Here is a 20,458-nt window from a genome sequence, read left to right on the forward strand (position 1 = left end):
CTAATAGGGAGAATAATGCCAGAGTTGGTAAAAGTGGAATTAAAATTGACCTTCTTTCCTCAATCCCTCAATCTTTTTCTCCGACTCAACTATTAAACCCACAAAAATGCCAAATCACAACCACACAAAGCTACCCAGCTACCTGTAATATAAATAAATCAATTTACACCCTGCTCTGGCCAGCTTTTTGCTTTTGGCTAAAAGCAAGCTTTACAGAGCCAAGCACAGGATGAAATTGCCTACAAATCTTCACTTCTAAACATCTTATCATAAACAGAAGCTACAGTTATGATGACCATTTCTCCAGGTTGCACTTTATTGCTGACAGCTCTTCCAAGGGGATTTAAAAACAATAAAACCGGTATACTCCAAATGGATGCTTTACCTGATTTTGAAACTGACATACAATTAACTATATTTAACTCTATTGTAGATATTACTTGTATATTATAATCTATACATTCTATAGTTAAAATGCATTGTTAGGCCAGAACCTGGTCAGAATTTTATCACCCGCAAACCTTCATTCTGATGAATCTGATGGCTGGATTCACTCTCCGGTTTTTGGCTTGAGAGGCGATATTTGGCTTCTCAGTCTCTTTCTCATCCCTGTGCTGGCTGGCCGAGAGCCAAGTCCTCTGTACCCATCAGCCACTGCCTCAACCCAGAAGCATGCTCCTGCCATAATGCTGTCTTGTTGCCCTTGAGGGCAGTACAAACCAGCTGAATCCAACTTTACTTTCTCACAAGTAGGCAGAGGACATCAAGCATCATAAAGTCAAGATTTGCAGACCTAAGATCAAGCTACAGGTCTTCAAGTGTCGCTTTAAATCACGTGAAATTGTGAAAAGATAGCATGGCTGCTAACTGCGAGGCACCCCTGTGGGCACCAAGATAGGAAACCACATCTGAACATAAATGATCTCTTGCCAGTTCTCCGAATGGCACGCTTCTGGCAAATGGGAGAAAGCAGCATCATTCCGATAAAATAGCATTGCTAGAATCCGACCCAACCACATCTTCCCTACCTTCCTTGGGTCACTCAGTCTGAAGCAGTATCATCCTTTTATCTCAGTCTCCACAGATAAATGGAAAATTTAAGTCTGTTTCTACTTGACTTATATTCCGCAATCTTCCATTCACCCTGGCGCTGTGATTTTCACATGAAGAGGTAGTAAGCAATCCGGCCTTCTCAGAGAATGCATCTTCCAAAAATGCGATTTTTACTTGATCACATACGTTGGTTGGAGAGCAAATCATTTAATGTTGTGAAGAATAAGTAATGGTATCTTATCATTTTCAAATTATAAAGCAGACACATTCTGAAGTAAAAAGTCACAACAGGTTTAAAGGTAAGATGCTTCTGTGCTACTTTTTATAAGATAGGTGATTCTCAAGAAGCAACTTGGGCACATTTTCAACTGGCTTTCAAATTTATAACTTCCACCCTTCACAGAGCCAACTGGAAGAACTTTCAAATAATTTCTCGGTGCAAACAAGTCTTCGAGAGCACACGTGGCTAATAAAAGTTTTGCTTATTTCACCTCCTCAAAAGGCCCACGTCACTAGACTTTCCTTTGGCTACTTTAACGAGATAGACTTACTATGAGGCTGTTGGTTCCCCCTAAAAGACTATAGTTTTCTTTTGCTCAATAGTGATTTTCCCTTGTTCTACAGCTTTTCTATATTATTTTTTAAATTGTATGTACGCACGTTATGTACTCTCTGCCCCCAAAGTGGGGTTTGAACTCATGATCCTGAGAGATCAAGAGTCTCCCGCTCCACCGACTGAGCCAGCTGGGCGCCCCAAGCTTTTCTGTGCTTTTAAAGAAAGCATTAATAATCACAGCAGTTCTCCCATAACACATCAACATAAAAGCTGCTGCGTCCACGAGGCATGAACTGGCACAGGGATGGTACCTGTACTATTTATTCATCAGCCTCCTTGCTTCATTTGCTGTGGTGCCTCATCAGTCTCCCGACGGAGACAGACAAAAGCACTGAATCTTCCCACACACAGAAGAAACATTTGTGAGAGTGGTTTTTTTTACAAGTCTTTAATTTAAAAAACTCAAAAATATATAATCAAGCATTTTACATAATGCATACATTCTTAATATCTGCAGGTACGATAAATAACAGAAGGCAAAAGCAGATATACTGTATTGCTTCTCTTTGGCAAATCACCAATATCACCCCCTGCAGAAACATATGATACATGTAAAAAAAAACAAACAAAAAAGCAATGCCACGGTCTTAAAATTGTCCCTTAGTATAAACAACAAAATATTTAGCAATAATACAGTAGATGGACTTTTCAAATGGACTAAAATTTATAATACTTTACACCACGGGGTTAAAGTAGCAAGCTGCTTTCCAAACTTAAGGCCCACAACAATAGTTATGGGGGCGGGGCCACGACAGGACACACACATCGTTTTCCTAGTTATAACCCTGGCTATGTCACATTCAAATTCTACCTCTTGGATAACGTTCCTAAGGAAAACAAAATCGTTTCCCTAGGGGTTTTACTTGTAGGTCGGAGGTCTGACCTCCACCCCCCAACCAAATTTGCATTTTTTAATGAGGAAATTCAGCTTTCTTCAGCCAATATTTACCATCTAACTCAGTGGCCCAGAATTAAAAAAAAAAAAAAAAAAAAAAAAAATCCTTCCACTTTACAGCTAAGATATACATTGTGGATCTACTGAAGCAATATATACATGTTGGAACTAAAAGTTAAAAAAGCAAAGGGTCCATTCAACACATAGCAGCTTATATCTAAATATATACATGTATGTATATGTTTTCACAGTTAAACTTTAAAAAAAAATTTACATTTGATATGTTTGGAAATACTTCTCCTATAGTCTATAAATAATATTTTAATATGATCAAATGACCAAAATGCACTACAAGAATGTATCAAATTAAATAAATCTTCTAAACCTTGAAAAACAGATACTTGAAGTCAGTCAAGCTTGAGGTTTGTGTCATGTGTGCTCGGTCAGTCCCTAGCACCAGGAAGACAGAGCCCTCTAAATGCGGTAGGAGAGAAACTCCAACACTTTGGAAGGAACTGGCAGCTCCTGGACTTCTTGGGTGGGCATCACTCTCCTGATTGACATACGACATAAATGTTGAAGGCTAGGGACTTGCCTTGGAGTGGCCCAAAAATACACACTTCCATCATGTGTCCTAAACAGAAACAAAAGAAATCATTAGCTCAGTCACACATGTACATGTATTTAAACATCCTACAACTCCAACAACTATCATTCAAAGCTGTGTATGAGAGTCATAAGCTACACATTAAAACCTAACTTAAAAAAAATTTGATGTTTTTGTTTATTTTTGACAGAGAGAGAGAGAGAGAGAGAGAGAGAGAGAGAATATGAATGCAAGTAGGGTAGGGGCAGAAAGAAAGGGAAACATGGAACCTGAAGCAGGCTCGAACTCACGAACCATGAGATCATGACCTGAGCCGAAGTCAGACACTTAACAGACTGAGCCACCCAGGTGCTCCCATGTCAAACCTAATTAAGAAGACCTAACCAACGATCTCCTCTATGACAAAGTAACAGTAGTACAAAGAGCCATTCTGGAAGATTTAATGACAATAAGATACTGGCTGCTTTGACCAAAAGCCACCTTAAATTGCCTCTTAAAGAGAATAGAAAATTCTATTTACCCAGCAGCTAAAACACTGCCATCAGTAGAAAAGGCACAGCAAAGACCATTGCTCAAAGGTGCAACTTGAACTGGATAATCTTCATCAATTCTCCAGAACCTCACCATTCTAGAAAGGAAATAAATTGTACAGTGAGTAACAGGAAATTTAAAGTAAAAGCAACTTCTATAATTCAGATAAAAATGGCACTCTGTTCCAAGTCACAAAATACACACAACATGCACATATCATTTCACTGCAGCAAGCAATTACTGTAACTTGTTTTATCAAATATTTTCTAGCCTATACCAATTGGTAATTTGGACCAACTGACACTTAAGAGACTATAATGCATGGCTACCTCTCCTTCCCGGTATTCAGATCTAAAATGGTCACAACCGGAATCTTTCTCTTTACACTCAATTAATATCTGATCTGTTTTACTCTCTTTCCAAGGCATTAAAAAAAGCCTTTTCACATAGGTAGAGTGTGTCTACAAACAGCAGAGACCTGACATTCAAAATCTGAACAAACAGAAAAACAGTGACTACTGGCCAAAAAAAAACCCCAAAAAACTCTCCCTGTACATTTGCTAATGTTCTGGAAAGATGATAATGAGTCACTTTCTGAATTTCTGAAACTGCTTACTGCTGCATCCTTGCACACTGCATGATAAAAGCATGAGAAAACGGAATGGCTGTATCTAGTTTCTGCTTTGTACCAATCAGCAGTGCATCTCGCTCATGTGCCATCTCATCTTGCAGCCTCAACTGCAGTGGACACAAATGACCATTTTTACCATTTATTCCACTTTGAAAACGTCCTTCTGCTTCAACCTTTACAAGGTATTACTGAAAAAAAATCTCTGTGGGCTCATTAAAAATCTCCCCAGTTTGCTTACACTGGTTAACAAACAAGGCGCACAGGGAAGGCGTGCATTACCTTTAGTGAACCTGGATATGCTTCAGGCCAATATTCTTTTTTTCTTTTTTAATGTTTTATTTATTTATTTTGAAAGAGGGGGGGGGGTGGGGATGGAGAAAGACAGAGAGAGAGAGACAGACAGAATCCCAAACAGGCTCTATGCTGCCAGCACAGAGCCTGACATGGGGCTTGATCTCATCAACTGAGAGATCAAGACCTGAGTTCAGGCCAATGTTCTTTAAGACACACAACATCTCCCCAAGTCTTGTTCAGAGAAAGAGACATTAAAACCCACACTGCAGAAAGGCTTTTTTTTTCTTTTAAGCTTTGAAATGTTTTCATTAAGTAGAAAGATAAAAGGAAATCTTTAAAAGACAATAATAAATAGGTCAAATTGTAATTCACACACTTACTTATCATCAGCAAGGCTTGCAACATGCAGTCCGTCATGACTAAAAGACACAGATCGTACCCATCGGTCATTTGCTCCTCCAGCAAATATTGGAGTAGGCGGGGGAAACAGGTGCCTGAGGTCAAATACATGTATTCAGTGGAAATGAGGGTCACTTCAAGAAGCAAAACTATCCAGGTACAGAGTACATCTGTCTTTGAATGTTTAAAGTGGTCTCAACGAACACAACTGAGGAGCCTGGGGAGAGCTGATAGATTCATATTAAATGAAAGGAACCTAAAAGAATCACTAATCTCCTTTTTACAATGTGGTTTAAATCACTAAGATTAACTCCAACTTCAGTTTCAACTATTTTCCCTGACATGAAACTCTAAATATAATTACCACTTCTACAGAGTCATATGCTGTTACATGACAATAACACGATCTGTATCAAGACAGCCAAATTTATTTTTAGAATTTGTATCTACAACTTTGCATTATTCAAGGACTTAAATAATACTGCAACTTAAAAATTATGGCAAAATGCAATTTTAGGTTCAACATGTTAGTGATTCCAATCATTCACGTAACTTCTTAAAAGCTATACGGACAGCCAGAGATGAATTACAGACTACAACTGATGCATGCTGCACCCACCCAAATTCCATCAGAATGTCTCCAGTATGTGGATCCCAGATATATACTCGAGTATCATAAGATGCAGTAGCCAGCAATGCTCCATCAGGAGAAAAGTCACAAGCTACAACATCATGGTGATGTCCTTCTAGTTTCCGTATCATGGTATATTTATCCATATTCCAAAGGAAAACCTGCAATAAAAAGGCAAATGTTATAGCTTCCTTCAGACACACAGAGGACAAAATGGCACAACTTAAACTACAACTGCTACGCTTAATTAACATTACATTAAATTAAACATTATAAATTATGAATAATTAAAAGAATATGCTCAGTGTCATAGTCAGATTAAAATCAGTCTTTAAGTTAATTAAAGTAGACATGCAAATTCTATTTCAAATGTTTCTGTTAAATGTTAATTTAAAAATAAGCCTAAACGTAAAAAAGGCAATGCAATTTAACCTTAACCACAAAGTTATACTGAAATCCATTTATTCCAAAAACTAATTAACTAAAATATACAGAAGTAAATAGGGTTAAGTACTACAAACCCCCTTCTTTTTTTTTTTCCAGAAACTACCAAATTTTTAAAAAATATACAGACAGAAAATGTAATGTTAACAAATTGTTACTCCATTGGCATCTCCCTTTGAGATAATCACTTGTTTACAATAGGCTTGGGTCACCAACGTGAGCCTAGGAAGAGAAACAGATACTGCAAGCAAAGAGAATTTTCACAGCCAAATGAAATTTCTTTGGCAAACAACAAGGATGTTAAACCACATTATGAAATGAAAAAACTAATTTATGAAAATATTACAATTAACAACATGTCTGTGAATCAAGATTTGCCAATCTTATTTTTCCCAAACCGACCACAATCATTAGACATTTAAACTATAAAACATTTAAATTACTTTAGTACAAGTTTACATATACTTTTCAATTGTATAAGACCAGAACTTAGACTGTGCAGAATAGTTCTGAATAGGATTCGAACGTTTACTTCAGTCTAGTTACATTAAATGCGAGCTTGGAGGTTTAGAACGATCCTAATAAGACAATCTCTCCTCTTGGAGTAAAGCAATCCTTTTCGCTACTTTTTTTTTCTGCACAGACACAATACATTACTTCCAGAGAAAAATAAATACGAATTTTAAGTTGGATCAAAGACTTAAGGTATCTCTAACATCGCAAGGAATTCCAAAAAAATAGCACAGAGAAACCATCTGAACGCCAATGACATTACATTAAATTGGTTTCACATGTCAGACTCCCAATTCCTTGAGACCGGAAGATCAATTTACTTGGAGGAGTCAGTGGGTTTCACTGCGGGGGAAATTACTTTAAAAAAGAAAAAAAGAAAGAAAGAAAAGCAGAAAGTGGACATCGACCAGCACCTGTGTACGTACAGTACACCTTGCAGCCGAATGCAAGGTTACTTCATCCTACGGTAAAGGTCGCCCCCAGCCCGGTAGCCAGAGATGCCACTCTTTCTGCCCAGCTAACACCATTGTGCGCCTGTGTGCGAGTGGTGCCAGCATAACCTCAATCACACCAATATTGCTGCCACCACCTGTGACAGGGAAAGCAAGAAGCATATGGAAAACACACAGCCTAAAATAGCAATGTCAATTATCTAGCTTTGTTCTTCTTATGATTTTTAAAGAACTGAATACTTTTTTTCTAAACTTCCAACATTTGCAACTATCATTTCAACATACTTCTTGGCTAAATAAAATGCATTTATAACCAGCCTCCCACCCCCCATTAACTCAGTGTATTGTGAATATCACATGTATTTGGACTTCAACAATTTTCATAAACATCTGAAGCTAAATAAGATCTCCTGCACTATACTAAGTCAGAGCTGGTAGACAACTAAAAGAGAGTTCATCAATAAGCATAACCCTCTCAAGTCACTTCATACTTAATCTGTCTACAGGTATGCTATGCAAGATAGACCATGTCAATTCATCTATAATTCACTCTAGACATATACAAGTGCTATTTTTATTATTAGATTTTTAAGTTACTTTTTTTCAGTTAAATGTCCAGGACCAGCTGGGACTCAAAACTTTTTAAACGGCAAACTGGACAAAAAAATAGAACAACAGAGAAGAAAATAATTAGCGGGAATGTCTTAACATTTGGACTAGATCTCTTCTATATCGCATAAACTTTCCTAGATCTTAGAAAAAAATAAATTTGACATATCCCTTACTTTAAGAATATTATCTCTAACTAAAAGCAATCCAATTTCCCACTCCACAATCAGTAACTATATTTAATTTCCCTCATGCAAATTTTCCCCATCATGAAATAAAACATTTAAGATATTCATGACACCGAGCAGACTTAATAGGTTACTTAGATTTAAAGTGATTATGCACACATTATAATCCAGTTCACAATGAATGTCCAAGAACTTTGATACATACTGCTTTACTGGCTCCCACTGAACACAGCATAGATGAGTCAGGAGAGAATGCACAGCTATACACCCAGTTCTGATGGCCCCTCAATACTTTCATCATGTTTCCTGAACAAAAAGAAATACTGGTGTTAACCCCAGAGTTCACTTCCAAAGAGTAGCATTTCAAAAATGGCAGAATCACAGAATCGCAAGCTTCTACAGTGGCAGTGATTTATCTGTAACAGGGGTTGGACACTAAACCAGTTGCCTGTCTTTGTCAAGTTCTACTGGAACACAATCATGCCCATTTGTTTATGTTGTACTACAACAGCAGACGGAACTACAGCAGAGATGGCATGGTCCACAAGCCCAAGATATTTACCATCTGGCCCTTGAGGAAAAAGTCTCCTGACCCTTCATCTACGAAGATAGAATTCTTTTAGTCTAAGCCCCTTATTCTAAAATGAAAGAACTGCAACATTTCAAGGCTGAGACTTGAGAAACACCTTCAAAATACCTTTCATCCTTCTTCCTTTTTGATAACTACATTCCGCTCCAAAGCCCCTGTGCATTATACCTAAAGCACACAACTATGTCTACGTAGATTTTAACTCTTAATTTTACAAATACCTACTGAATGCCTACTGTATGTCAGCCACTGAGGATAGAGCTGTGAATAAGACAAAGTCCCTACTCTCTTGAGCTTACGGTTAGTTTACTGAGTCTATGTTCTTAAAACATATGCACACACTGAAAATGTATTGAGAAAGCAAGCAGTATTTAATATGCAAAACAAAATAAAATTTAATTACTGTTACAACTGTTGAGAAATCTCTTCATCTCTCAACAGCTGAGCAGTCAGCAAATGATGAAATGCAGAGGAGGTCCGTCATGGTTTGGTAACATTAGCATATGATTTTTATCAGGCAATGGTTATTACCCATCAGCCGGAACGAGTCTCCAAACCTGAGGGTTTTGTTTCCTACTACATTTAAGTTGCAACACCTCTGAGCAAGACCTTGACCTCCAGCTTGAGGTTGGTAGAGCCCTAAAACATATTATTTAAGTATAAGGTGTTAGCCAAAACTGTAATCTCTTTCATTAGCAGCTAAAAAGGGGGAAGAAATGCTCATCTCTGGTCCTCTCAAATAAGATAGAACTCTCCAACTCTGTAAGCACTGCAACTGACAAAGTTTCAGAAAAACTTGAGTAGTTAACACTAACATACCTTTTATTATATTGGAGAGCAAGTCTTTTACTTTTGATAATTTGTTACTTAACCTATCCAACTTACTATTATGCTTATTAGCATTTAGGTATTACAGATTCCAGTGTATAAATCATATTTTAATCTATATTTGATTTGATTACTAAATAATGTGTCTGTAACTTCAAAATCTACTTAAATTTTTGCTAAGCAAATGAAGGAAGTTAATAACCTTCCCTAAGATGAAAGAAATAAACCAACACAGACCAGTTCATACAAAATCCTAAAACTGACCCAGATTTTGTCCTCAAATCGTTGATACAGATCTGTGTGGTTAGTTTCTGAATAATATGTTGTTCAGAGTAACTGCTGGCTCCTATTCTGGATTACATTTATGGTTTTGCTTGATCTACACAGAGAAAGGGACCAAATGATTAAAGAAAAGGAAACTTTGATCATATGCCACTTTGAAAGTCGAATGCCCTAGATGATCGCCACCTCTCAAGAAACTCATTATGTTTCACAGGCTGGAAAAAAGACATACCATCATCTTTCAGGTCCCACACTCTCAGAGTTTTGTCTCTTGAAGCTGATACAAGGATCAAGCTCCCATCTGGAGCAAAAGTTAAATCTCTGACCACTTCAGTATGATCTACCAAGTTAAGGAGGAGTTTTCCTAAATGCAATGGAAAAGGGGAAAAAGACAATGTTAGTAATTTTATCAGCTTCTATTTTTTTAAAATAGGGCTCTTCACCATTAAAAAAAAAAAATCTAAAGTAGAAATCCTTGGCACCTCCTTAGTTTATCAAGTGTAAGGTGACTTATTAGCACTTTTACTATCACCTTTAAAGAGTCTCTATTTTTATACTGTTTTAAAATGGATTATTTCCAGGAAAGCAAAGCCTAAAATTTTTAGGGAAGTTTAAAGGGAATTCCTGAAGTGTAAACAAGTTAATTTACTATCAGGAAAGCTTAATTATCATTTTTAATCTTTGTATAGTATGATTTTAAATATAAAGTCAAAATTTCCCTTTTCTTTTCCTTGGCTTTGGATTACTAACAGAATGTCAAGCTCCCCAGAAGATAAATGTTATCAAATAACCATCTAAATTTTCAAAGATAATCAGTGAAAAAATGTACTTGAAAGAGTTTTGTTTTCTATGAAAACCTATGTGCTTTCCTTAAGTTTTTTTTTTCAAGAATCCAATCAAATTTACTGACTCATTATCCTCACTCAATATTGGTATCACTTGCTGTGTTCTACCATATCGTTTTAATGCTCATTTAAAAAAACCTTCAAATTTTTGAGTACATACTATCAGTCAGAAACTGTGTCAGTCAGTTAACAATACGTTCACTTTTAATTGCCCAAAGAATTTAACTTCTCAACCTATCTAGTTAAACTTCAGATAAAATGTCACTAAAACCTTCCAAAGGTTAGACAATGATTGTTGAAACCAGATTTGCCTTGAAAGCCTCCAAGCTATCACTGAAAAAGTATATAAGAAAACACCCTATTTGAGTCATAAACTAAATTACTAGTTTATAAATGATAATTAACTAAATGTTCCTTAGACATGCCCTTTTCTGCTGTAATATTCTCTGAAGAGTGATCAAGCAGTGAGAACTCTATTTTCTTAAATTAAAACCACGAGCTGAAGATGATATTCAGGCCAATTATAAAGACACACTCATAGCATCAATACTTGCTTTTCAGTAAGTTAAAATCCTCAAATCACATCTTCTAGTGCCTAGAGATGCCCTGCATCATAAAACAATCAGGTTTGCTTTTAAAACTATGGCTCTGTACCTGTATATACATCCCATATTTTGATACGCCCATTGTTTAATCCTGTGGCAAGGAGTAGCTGATCTTGTCCAAATCTGAATCGATGCCATTCTATATTGACACAACGACTCTGTTTTTCTGGAACTGAAGATCCAAAAGCAAGACTCCAGACTATGTCACCACAGTCTATAATATGTTCACGAGGCTTATTTTTCTGAGCACCATCACTGTTTTGTCTTGACAATCTCAAACTGCTTGAATTGGTGATATTCTTGGTGCCATGCAAGAGACTGAGGGGAAAAAAAGGTCAGACTGAAATCGAGTTATTATTTACTCTGAACTTCTATAGATACTAAATACTGATAAATGTTTGCTAAAATAACTTCAGCATTATTTGTCACAGTGACACTGAATAACAATAGACTCCTATAGATGAGAAGGGGGAAAGCTGCTATTAGTCACAAGGGTGTGACCAAATAAAATCAGATCAAAAGAAATTCTCAGTTGCTAAAAAAGACTAAATTCAACAATAATCAATTTATAATTTATTTGTTTCGAAATTTTCCTCAAAACCACTATGTCTATTAGGACTCCTTTAGCTAACCTAAAACGAGTATAAACAAGCAAAACACAAAACAAAAACCTGATAATTATAAAACTGACACCAGAAAATTACCTTAAAAATAACCTAGACTAAAGCAATATGTAACTGTGACACTAATGAATATAACTATGAAGGTCAAGTAGACACAAAAAGCAGGGAGAGATTAAATTTAGTATATGATACATCTTAGAAAAACTTTTAACAAAAATACTGAAACTCAAATAAATCCAAGCAGAGGAATTTTAAGTACATAAGAAGTAATTACATGATCAATTACATGTACCACTGTTATCTAATAAAATGTTGTGAAATCCGAAAAGTGTCACATAGCAAAGGTCACCTGCCCTAGCACAACACAAGGTATACACTACCAAGGAACCATGATTCTGCTTTTTAATACACATATTCTACACTGTATAAGGTCAGATAATTCTTCCTACAAATTTTCCAATACATATATTCAGCTTATGATTAAGACATATTTATAATAGTCTACCAAGGAAAAACTTACGTTATCAATATCTTTTTATTACTCCACACACAGAAAATAGTAAATCCTACCAAGAGATACAAAATACAAAAAAGGAAAGAGTCTTACAAGTTCTTAAGGCACTGGGACCACGGAACAAGCTTTACTGTACGATGTCCTTGTGACCAAGCAAAGTATGAACCATCTGGAGCAAAAGCAACAGTCCAATTTTCACGACCACATTTCTTGTCAAAAGGAGCCGCTGGAGCTAAAAGTTCACCTATAGTACGTGATCTCACTAAAAGAAAAAAACATATAGATAGGATGTCACATATAACCAACAATGGAGACTGCCTCCATATTAATTTGAGACTCTCCACTCCGTTGAGCTTCTATGCAGACAAGGTATAAGGAGCTCTGCTTTCTACCATCTGAAGGGAGACCCTTGGTGTGAAGACCCGTTAATGGTAACAACTACCTTCAAGTTTTGATAAAATGATTTTCCAACATTTCCTCACCCAAAAGCTTTTTTAGAAAGCTTCAATAACAAAACTGGTTAAGTGATAATAATGTAATATATCGGAGCTAACAATTACTAAGTCCTGACTTTTGCATTGCCTTAGGTTTTCAGCAAATTGCTAACATTTAAAATACAACAGACTAGGGGTGCCTGGGTGGCTCAGTTGGTTGAGCATCTGACTCTTGATTTCGGCTCAGGTCGTGGGATTGAGCCCCACATTGGGCTCTACACTGAGCATGGAGCCTGCTTAGGATTCTGTTCTCTGTCTCTGTCTCCCTCTGTCCCTCTCCACTGCTATTGGGCACGCTCCTCTCTAAAATAACAAATAAAAATAAAAATAAAATGCAACAGACTAAACAAACTTACCCAAAAGTTTGTAGCTTTCAAAAATCACAAACCACCATAAAATACAGTATTACATCATTACTCAAAGGAAAGCTCTATTAAATGGTCTATTTAAATGTGAATATTCTTTTTTTTCAGGACCACATCACAAAAATCACACAAAAAACCTCCAGAACTAGAAGGGACTTAAAGGTTTAGTATAACCTCCCAACTAGTGCTTTAAAATGCTTTAGGGGCGCCTGGGTGGCGCAGTTGGTTAAGCGTCCGACTTCAGCCAGGTCACGATCTCGCGGTCCGGGAGTTCGAGCCCCGCATCAGGCTCTGGGCTGATGGCTCGGAGCCTGGAGCCTGTTTCCGATTCTGTGTCTCCCTCTCTCTCTGCCCCTCCCCCGTTCATGCTCTGTCTCTCTCTGTCCCAAAAATAAATAAACGTTGAAAAAAAAAAAATTAAAAAAAAAAAAATGCTTTACATTCGTGGGGCGCCTGGGTGGCTCAGTAGGTTGGACGTACGACTTCAGCTCATGTGATGATCTCACAGTTCATCAGTATGGGCCTCACATTGGGCTCTGCGAGGAAAGCTCAGAGCCTGGAGCCTGCTTTAGATTCTGTGCCCCTCTCTCTCCCTCCTCCCCAACTTGTGCTTGCCAGGAAGGAAGGAAGGAAGGAAGGAAGGAAGGAAGGAAGGGAGGGAGGGAGGGAGGGAGGGAGGGAGGGAGGGAGGGAGGGAGGGAGGGAGGGAGGAAGGAAGGAAGGAAGGAAGGAAGGAAGGAAGGAAGGAAGGAAGGAAAATGCATTACATTTGTGATTCTCAAATAGTGGTCCTCAAGCATATTACTAGTGGTCACAAACTGACCCCAAATTGGAAATAATTCTTTTGGTTTTCAAGGACAAATTTCATACATTTTAAGTTTAGTTAAGAGTACTTCAATTTAGCATTTGTAACAAAAACTGGCATATTACCAGAGTACACAGAGAATTTTTGTTCTGCATTTAACAAGAAGCACGATCAACAAGCTCTTCCTGTCCATGTGTGCACGCAAATTTGGCCAGAATTTCCTCAATTTGAGGAAAAGAATCTTTATCAGTGTATCATCAATGCTCTCTTGGATTGGTCTTGATTTCAAATTTTGCTACTCTCCCTTTTTAGGTATAAATTACTACCAGTTTTGTTTCCCTATTTTGTGATTGGTTGTCTGGTCAACACAGTGTATTTTTATGTTTTTGGTTTAAACTTCCCAGCAACTAAACTACATATATCCTTATAAAGGGGTGCCTGGGCGGCCCAGTAAGGTGAGTGTCTAACTCTTGATTTCAGCTCAGGTCATGATCTCACAGTTTGTGGGATGGAGCAATAGCACAGAGCCTGCTTGGGATTCCCTCTCTTCCTCTCAAAATAAATACACTTAGAAAGCAAAACAAAAAAAACCCTACTTCTACTTATTGCTAGAGCAGACTTACACATACAACCCCCTCAAATGTATTCATTCAGGTGTCACTTCACGTCTCAATGCGTGCTCTGCCAATAGCCAGTGGAGCACCCGGTATATGACAGGTGACCAGTAAATATTTATTGAATGAATATGAAAGCATACATAGAAGTTACCATTCTTACGGATTTCAATGTTTCCTTGCCCAAGTCTTTGATACATTTACCCACGAACTATGGTTTAAAAAGTAAAACTGAGACCAGATTTTCTAAGATATTCATAAATATGAATGCCTAAAAAGGCTTATTCTATTTTTGTGCAGCCGACATTACCAAAAATTTCCCTTTTAATAACTCAAAAACCTTCCTCTTTGCTACTCATCCACTCAGTCCTGACTGTGACCTAAGAGAGTAAGTTTAATCCTCTCTCACATGATAGTCATATATTGAAGACAGCCATGACATCAGCAACTAAATCTTTTCACCAGGCTAAACTCCACAGGCCTTTCAATCATTCCTTAGATTACATGGTTTCAAGTCCATTTCCCACCTTCACCTTCATCACTTTTCTGGATAAACTGCAGTTAGTTATGGTCCTCATAAAAGTGGCACCCAGAACTAAACACTATACTTTAGGTGTGGTTGAATCAAAGCAGCAGAACCCCAATCTACCCCTGCCTCAATTGTATCAATACAGCAGAAGGTGACATTAATTTCACAGGTAGTTATATGACTTTCTTAATACAAAATCCACAAACCAGTGACCCTCATATGCCTGCACAATGATTTTTCTTTTCTCTTTTCTTTCTTCTTCTTCTTTTTTTTTTTTTTTGAAACATACAAGTGATTTTTGAAAGGGCTTGCTGCTGTTTATATTCCTCCAAGCCCACAGTCATACTTGGACATCTCACCACAGTAGTTCATTGTGCCTGGCCCCTGAATTTGCAACTGCTGCCTAAATCCTTTTTTATAACTTAGGTTTCTGTTTAATCATACCTATCTTTAAAAAAATCCATAAATTTTAGGAGGAAAAATGAAAGTTCACAAATAAGGGAAGAAAATTTTATTTATTTTTTTTATTTAAAAATTTTTTTTCTCTATTTTTGAGAGAGAGACAGAGTGCAAGCAGGGGAGGGGCAGAGAGAGAGAAGGAAACACAGAATCCAAAGCAGGCTCCAGGTTCTGAGCTGTCAGCACAGAACCCAATATGGGGCCAGAACGCATGAACTGCGAGATCATGACCGACTAAGCCACACAAGTGCCCCAAGAAACAAGTTTTAAAATTCAACTGGGGAAAAAAAAATTCAACCAAAAAATCCAAACATTATCGTAAAGAGAAAGTCCCTGGCTAAATTCGATGAGTATACTCGTGTTAACTCAAACAATAGAGGACTGGCCCTTGCATTCAACTTCAAAAACATCTGGTTAATTAGACTATACCTCACCACTCCTTTGGCAAGCATAAGCAAGACTAACTTTCCCACAAAAGACTCATTTCTTTTTGTCTATATTTTAAGATCACTCTATTTTTCTTTTACCTTGCTGACAATCACAAAACTCCTCTTGTATAAAGGCTGGAAATTAACAACTAAAAAACTGGTTCAAATAACAAAGACCATGAAATAATAAGTGAATTTATTCTTAAATATTCAGAAATTCAAGAAATGGGGTCACTATTTTTTTTTTTTAAGTTTATTTATTTAGAGAGCTTGTGAATATGTGCATGTGCGCAAGCAAGAGACAGAGAGGGGGAGAATGAGGATCCCAAGCAGGCTGTGCGCTGTCTGGAGAAGCCCAATGTGGGGATTCGATCCCACCAATCTTGAGATCATGACCTGAGCCGAAATCTAGAATCAGATGCTCAACCGACTGAGCTACCCAGGCGCCCCTGGGGTCACTATTTTAAAACTGCCAAATAAATAGCTGCCATAATGTCACGAGTATTATATGAATAATTACCTTGGTGTTTCCTTGCTTGTTAACAGGCATATTAAATGATCTTTGCATCAAATGATTCAAGCACTGGTTTAAATATTATCAAGTAGCACAAGGTTGTAATGAAATGCTTTATAAAATGTTTTTAGGTTAAATCTTTATGATCTGCATCTGCTTAATGTTAGTATCCTAAGAAATCCATGATTTAATGACTTTATATAAGGGAAAAGCTGCCTGTCCTGGGAACTCAGCCATAAAATACAAGACTACATTATCTGTACAGTAGTAGTAACACACTGAGTCACTGCTGAACCAAGCGAACCAGATTTAGCTCCTTCTTCACATTCCTCCCTGCAATTTCAAAACCAGAAAGGGAGGATCTGCGGTAGTGCCTAGTGAAAGAGGGCAGTAGCTCCAGGCACTCGCTCCCTGTCACATCGCACTTCTTTAATCACTCAAGGAATCTTGCCTCTTCTTTCAGTACTTGAGAAACCAAAGAGCTATAATTAATACCCAAGAAAAAAGGGGAAAAGTTAAGTCCTTACTGATGGATACAGAGCTACATAGAGATAGGAGTGTTTAACTCTGTATCCCAACGGTACTTCAAAAGAAAGAAACAAAGAAACAAAGAAACAAAAACTGGGTTTTTAAAAAAAGCTTAAGAAAAGGCCAAAGTTCTTTTAGATATTTGGCACTTAGCTAGTAATATTATATTATATCCGGGAAATAACACTGGGACCTAACTAAATATGCAAAAATTTTAAGTGAAAAGGCTGCTTAGAGGATGGTTCTTCTACCTTATGCACGTATGCTCAGAAGCTCTATCCATCCCTTAGCAGAGGACTGGAAAGTTTTCAATATAGTTCATCAAGATGAAGTAAAACACAGATAAATGAAAGATAAATCTGTGATATTATGGGGGGGGGGGGGCGGTGCAGCCCACTGGACTAAGAATAAGAACTTCTGAGTTCTCTGTTCCACTTCAGGACCTACTTAATAGACTTAAAGCACAGTTAAAATAAAAATGGGGCATGGATTTTGTTTCCTCTGTATATCTAAAATAGTTATTAAAACCAGAGTTAAAGTCCCCTCCTAACCTGCCATTCGACCTTATCTCTAAGAGAACAAAAGTCCAGAATTCTAAGATAGCAGTCTCTAGATGTAAAAATTCAACCCACACACAGGACAGAGGGGCCTTTTGGCTATTTCAGCTTCTCCCTTTCTCTAGAAATACCTCCTCCATCTATTTTAAGGCATCCATTTAGCCGAAGAACGGAGAAATGCAAAGGCTCTCTGCTAAGTAGCCACCTCCAATTTTCATCTACTTTATTTTTTATAATTTTTTTTACTTTTTTTTTTTTTTTTTGAGTAATCTACAGACCCAACATGGGGGCTCCAACTCATGACCCCAAGATCAAGTCACATGCTCCACCCACTGAGCCAGCCAGGCGCCCCACTAATTCTCACTTCATTAACACTGTAAGTTCAGTTCGGTTTTTTTTTTTTTTTTTAAATAAAAACTGGACATATTTAAGGCGTATAACGTGACCTGGTAAGTTCAGTGTTTACTAGGCATATCAATCAATGCACAGCACCAACTCCCCCCGTTAGTTGTTCCAGTTACTTTACCCCAAGAGAGAATTTAAACGTGAGGTGCTTTGAACCGAGCCGCCACACAACATTCGGTGTCTACTGCGCAGACTTCAGTGCGGCAGGGCTGGTCTCCAGCCCCGTTTTGAGACAGCCTTTGCAGGCTGCTCTTTCATCCAACAGCTTTTCCTCGCTCACTCCACCCAACCATTCAGCTCCTCCCTGCTCCTCAGTGTAGGAAAGATAATTGAGTCTCCTCCCCTGAACCCGCCGCCTTTCTTAACGCCAAGCCTTTTTTTTTTTTTTTTTTTTTTAAACACTGCTTTTTCCAGGCTGATAGCACCTCTTCGGTCGCATTTCTCCTTTAAGAGTGGTTGATACACATGAGGACCCCTCCCCTTCCATTACAGCTCAGAACACACAAGTTTACTTTTCCCGTCGTAAATTTCGAGTCCCCGAGACTCGCCCAGCACTCGCCTATCCTATCCACTCGACGCCCCAGTCGTCCAGCCTAGAGACAGGTTGATGGCAGTGCGGAGACCTCCTTAGAGGAAACTGGGTCCCCAGGGGTGGGTGCCGCCCCCGGCCACACGGTCACTAGGGCCCTCGGCGCCCAGGTTTCCCTGGACCCTAAGTTCTGCCCACTGCCTCCCGCCGAGCCATCAACGCTGACCCCATTTACCCCTCGGCGACACCCACCAGCGGGGCCGCTTCCTTCCTCTTCGCTCCAGGGCTTGGCCCCGGCTCACCCGACTTCCCTCAGACTCCGAGACTGTTCCTCCTCTAGGGACTCCCTGCCGCTCCACAACCCCCGCGGGCTCACCAGCACCCCTCACCCCCCCCGCCCCGTCCCATTCCTCACCGATCTCTTTCTCGTTGACCCTCGGGGGAAAGCTGGCCATCTATGGGGCACCGTCTGATTCCGGGAGCGCGATGCGGACGCAACGACAGAGAAGGGATCCGCGAACGTTGAGGGGCGTGACGCGGGATCGGTCCCTCCCGGACCGGGGGACGGAGGGGAGGGGCGGGGGCGGTGGCGGCAGCCTCTGCCGACTGCCCCGGGAAAGCTCCGGAAGGCTTCGGACCAAACTACGGAGTCAAACACAGACAATAGACCCCGCTCCCTGCCTCAAGCCTACGGACCAAGACACTTCCTCCGACGCCGCCAACTGCAAACCAGACACTGGAGACAAAATGGCGGGCGGCGCGAGAGATAGCAGGGCGGCGCGGGCGGGGTCTCGTGACGTCGCCACCCGAGGTCCCGCCCCCCGACGCTCGGGACGTGACGGCCTGGTCTCGGCGCCCCGCCCTGTTTCTGTGAGGAGCCACCAGCCAGGACAGGAAGAGGGGAGAGGCTGAGGCGGAGCAGGGGCTGCATCCCCAGCCTAGGCGAGGCTGGATTGCTGAGGAGGAATTGTGCGTCCGGCTGGGTCGCGTTCCATCCCCACCCCCAGCCCCGGGACCGGAGCATTGTCTGTGTATCTAAGTTGAAGTACCTTGGAAAAGGCAAGCGGAGAAGTTTATCATACACGTTAGCCCGCCGCTTAAAGACGGCATGGAATTGGGGCGCCTGGCTGGCTCAGACCATGTGACTGGATCTCAGGGCCGATCTCAGGGCTGTGAGTTCAAGCCCCACGTCGGGTGTGGACCCTATTAAAAAAAAAAAAAAAAAAAAAGTGGAATTTACACTGACTGAACCGAAAAGAACAAAAAAGACGTTTAAGGTTTTAACCCGCTTCGGCCACCTCCCCAGTCCCCACGTGCTTGATGCAAAAAAAAAAAAAAAAAAAAAAGACGAGAATGAACATCATCGCTGCGCCCCAGCCTTGCGGGGGCCGTCGTCCCGACGTGGGCAGCGGGTGTTTGCCCGGGCCGAGGTCCCACCCCGCCCCGGGGCCTCCCTGCGCTGCCTTTGTGTTGGCGGGTCAGGCACCCCCGCGGCTTCGCCGGGCGGGTGGTCGGCGCGGTCCCGGCCTCAGCGGAGACAGACCCCGCCCTGTCAGCTCACCCCGAGGTCTGGGCCTTCTGGAGGCTGCTAGCTATTCACACAGCAGGGCTGATGAAAGTGTCGGTCTGCCAGAACCACGTTGGTTCCCGATCACAAATGACACAATCGCATTGTACTGGGCCCTTCTCTGGACTCTCTCAACCCTGTTCCAACGGACGACATCTAAGCCTGGGAATTTCAAATATGTGGCAGATACTGATGGGAGAGAGGAGCTGCCTTAGTCAAACTCTTTTGAGAAATGTCAAATGACAACAAAAGGCAAGACTACTTTTTCTTTGCGTGACAATTCTTCCAACAGTAAAATGTTGAATAGCAGGTAAAAGAAAGCACACCCCCCCACACACACTTTTCTTTTCGGTTAACCTGCTTATGGACGGCTTACCCTGTGCCAGGCACGGGGAGGGGGGGGGGGCTCGTTGAGTATTTAGAGTAGGACAAAAGAAAAAAAATATTTAAAAAAATTTTTTTAATGTTTATTTCTTTTTGAGAGAGAGAGAGAGTGCAAGTCGGGGAAGGGCAGA

At 39.8% G+C, this 20,458-nt stretch overlaps 1 protein-coding gene across 1 annotated transcript; it reads right to left on the bottom strand.

The window, feature by feature from the left end:
- Positions 1–292: 292 nt before the first annotated feature.
- Positions 293–19,124, bottom strand: WSB1 (WD repeat and SOCS box containing 1). The gene is made up of 9 exons (XM_086686555.1): positions 18,792–19,124; positions 12,243–12,411; positions 11,062–11,330; positions 9,795–9,926; positions 8,069–8,169; positions 5,646–5,818; positions 5,008–5,121; positions 3,692–3,799; positions 293–3,198 (listed from the first exon to the last, which is right to left on the bottom strand). Exons 1-9 carry the CDS (start codon positions 18,829–18,831, stop codon positions 3,039–3,041), a joined length of 1,266 nt encoding a protein of 421 aa, XP_086542681.1. The 5' UTR covers positions 18,832–19,124; the 3' UTR covers positions 293–3,038.
- Between the last annotated feature and the right edge of the window lie 1,334 nt (positions 19,125–20,458).

Source organism: Puma concolor, chromosome E1, assembly GCF_028749965.1.
Source record: "Puma concolor isolate L17-30 chromosome E1, mPumCon1.1.hap2, whole genome shotgun sequence".
Classification (NCBI taxonomy): domain Eukaryota; kingdom Metazoa; phylum Chordata; class Mammalia; order Carnivora; family Felidae; genus Puma; species Puma concolor.

Bases quoted from the DNA above. Each gene is read 5' to 3' on its own strand.
- WSB1 (XM_086686555.1), bottom strand. From the start codon at position 18,831: ATGGCCAGCTTTCCCCCGAGGGTCAACGAGAAAGAGATCG. The intron at 8,170-9,794 runs GTATGTCTTTTT...CTTTTTGTTCAG, and splicing joins GTGGGACCTGAAAGATGATG to GAAACATGATGAAAGTATTG. The intron at 3,800-5,007 runs GTAAGTGTGTGA...TTTCCTTTCTAG, and splicing joins GCAAGCCTTGCTGATGATAA to AATGGTGAGGTTCTGGAGAA.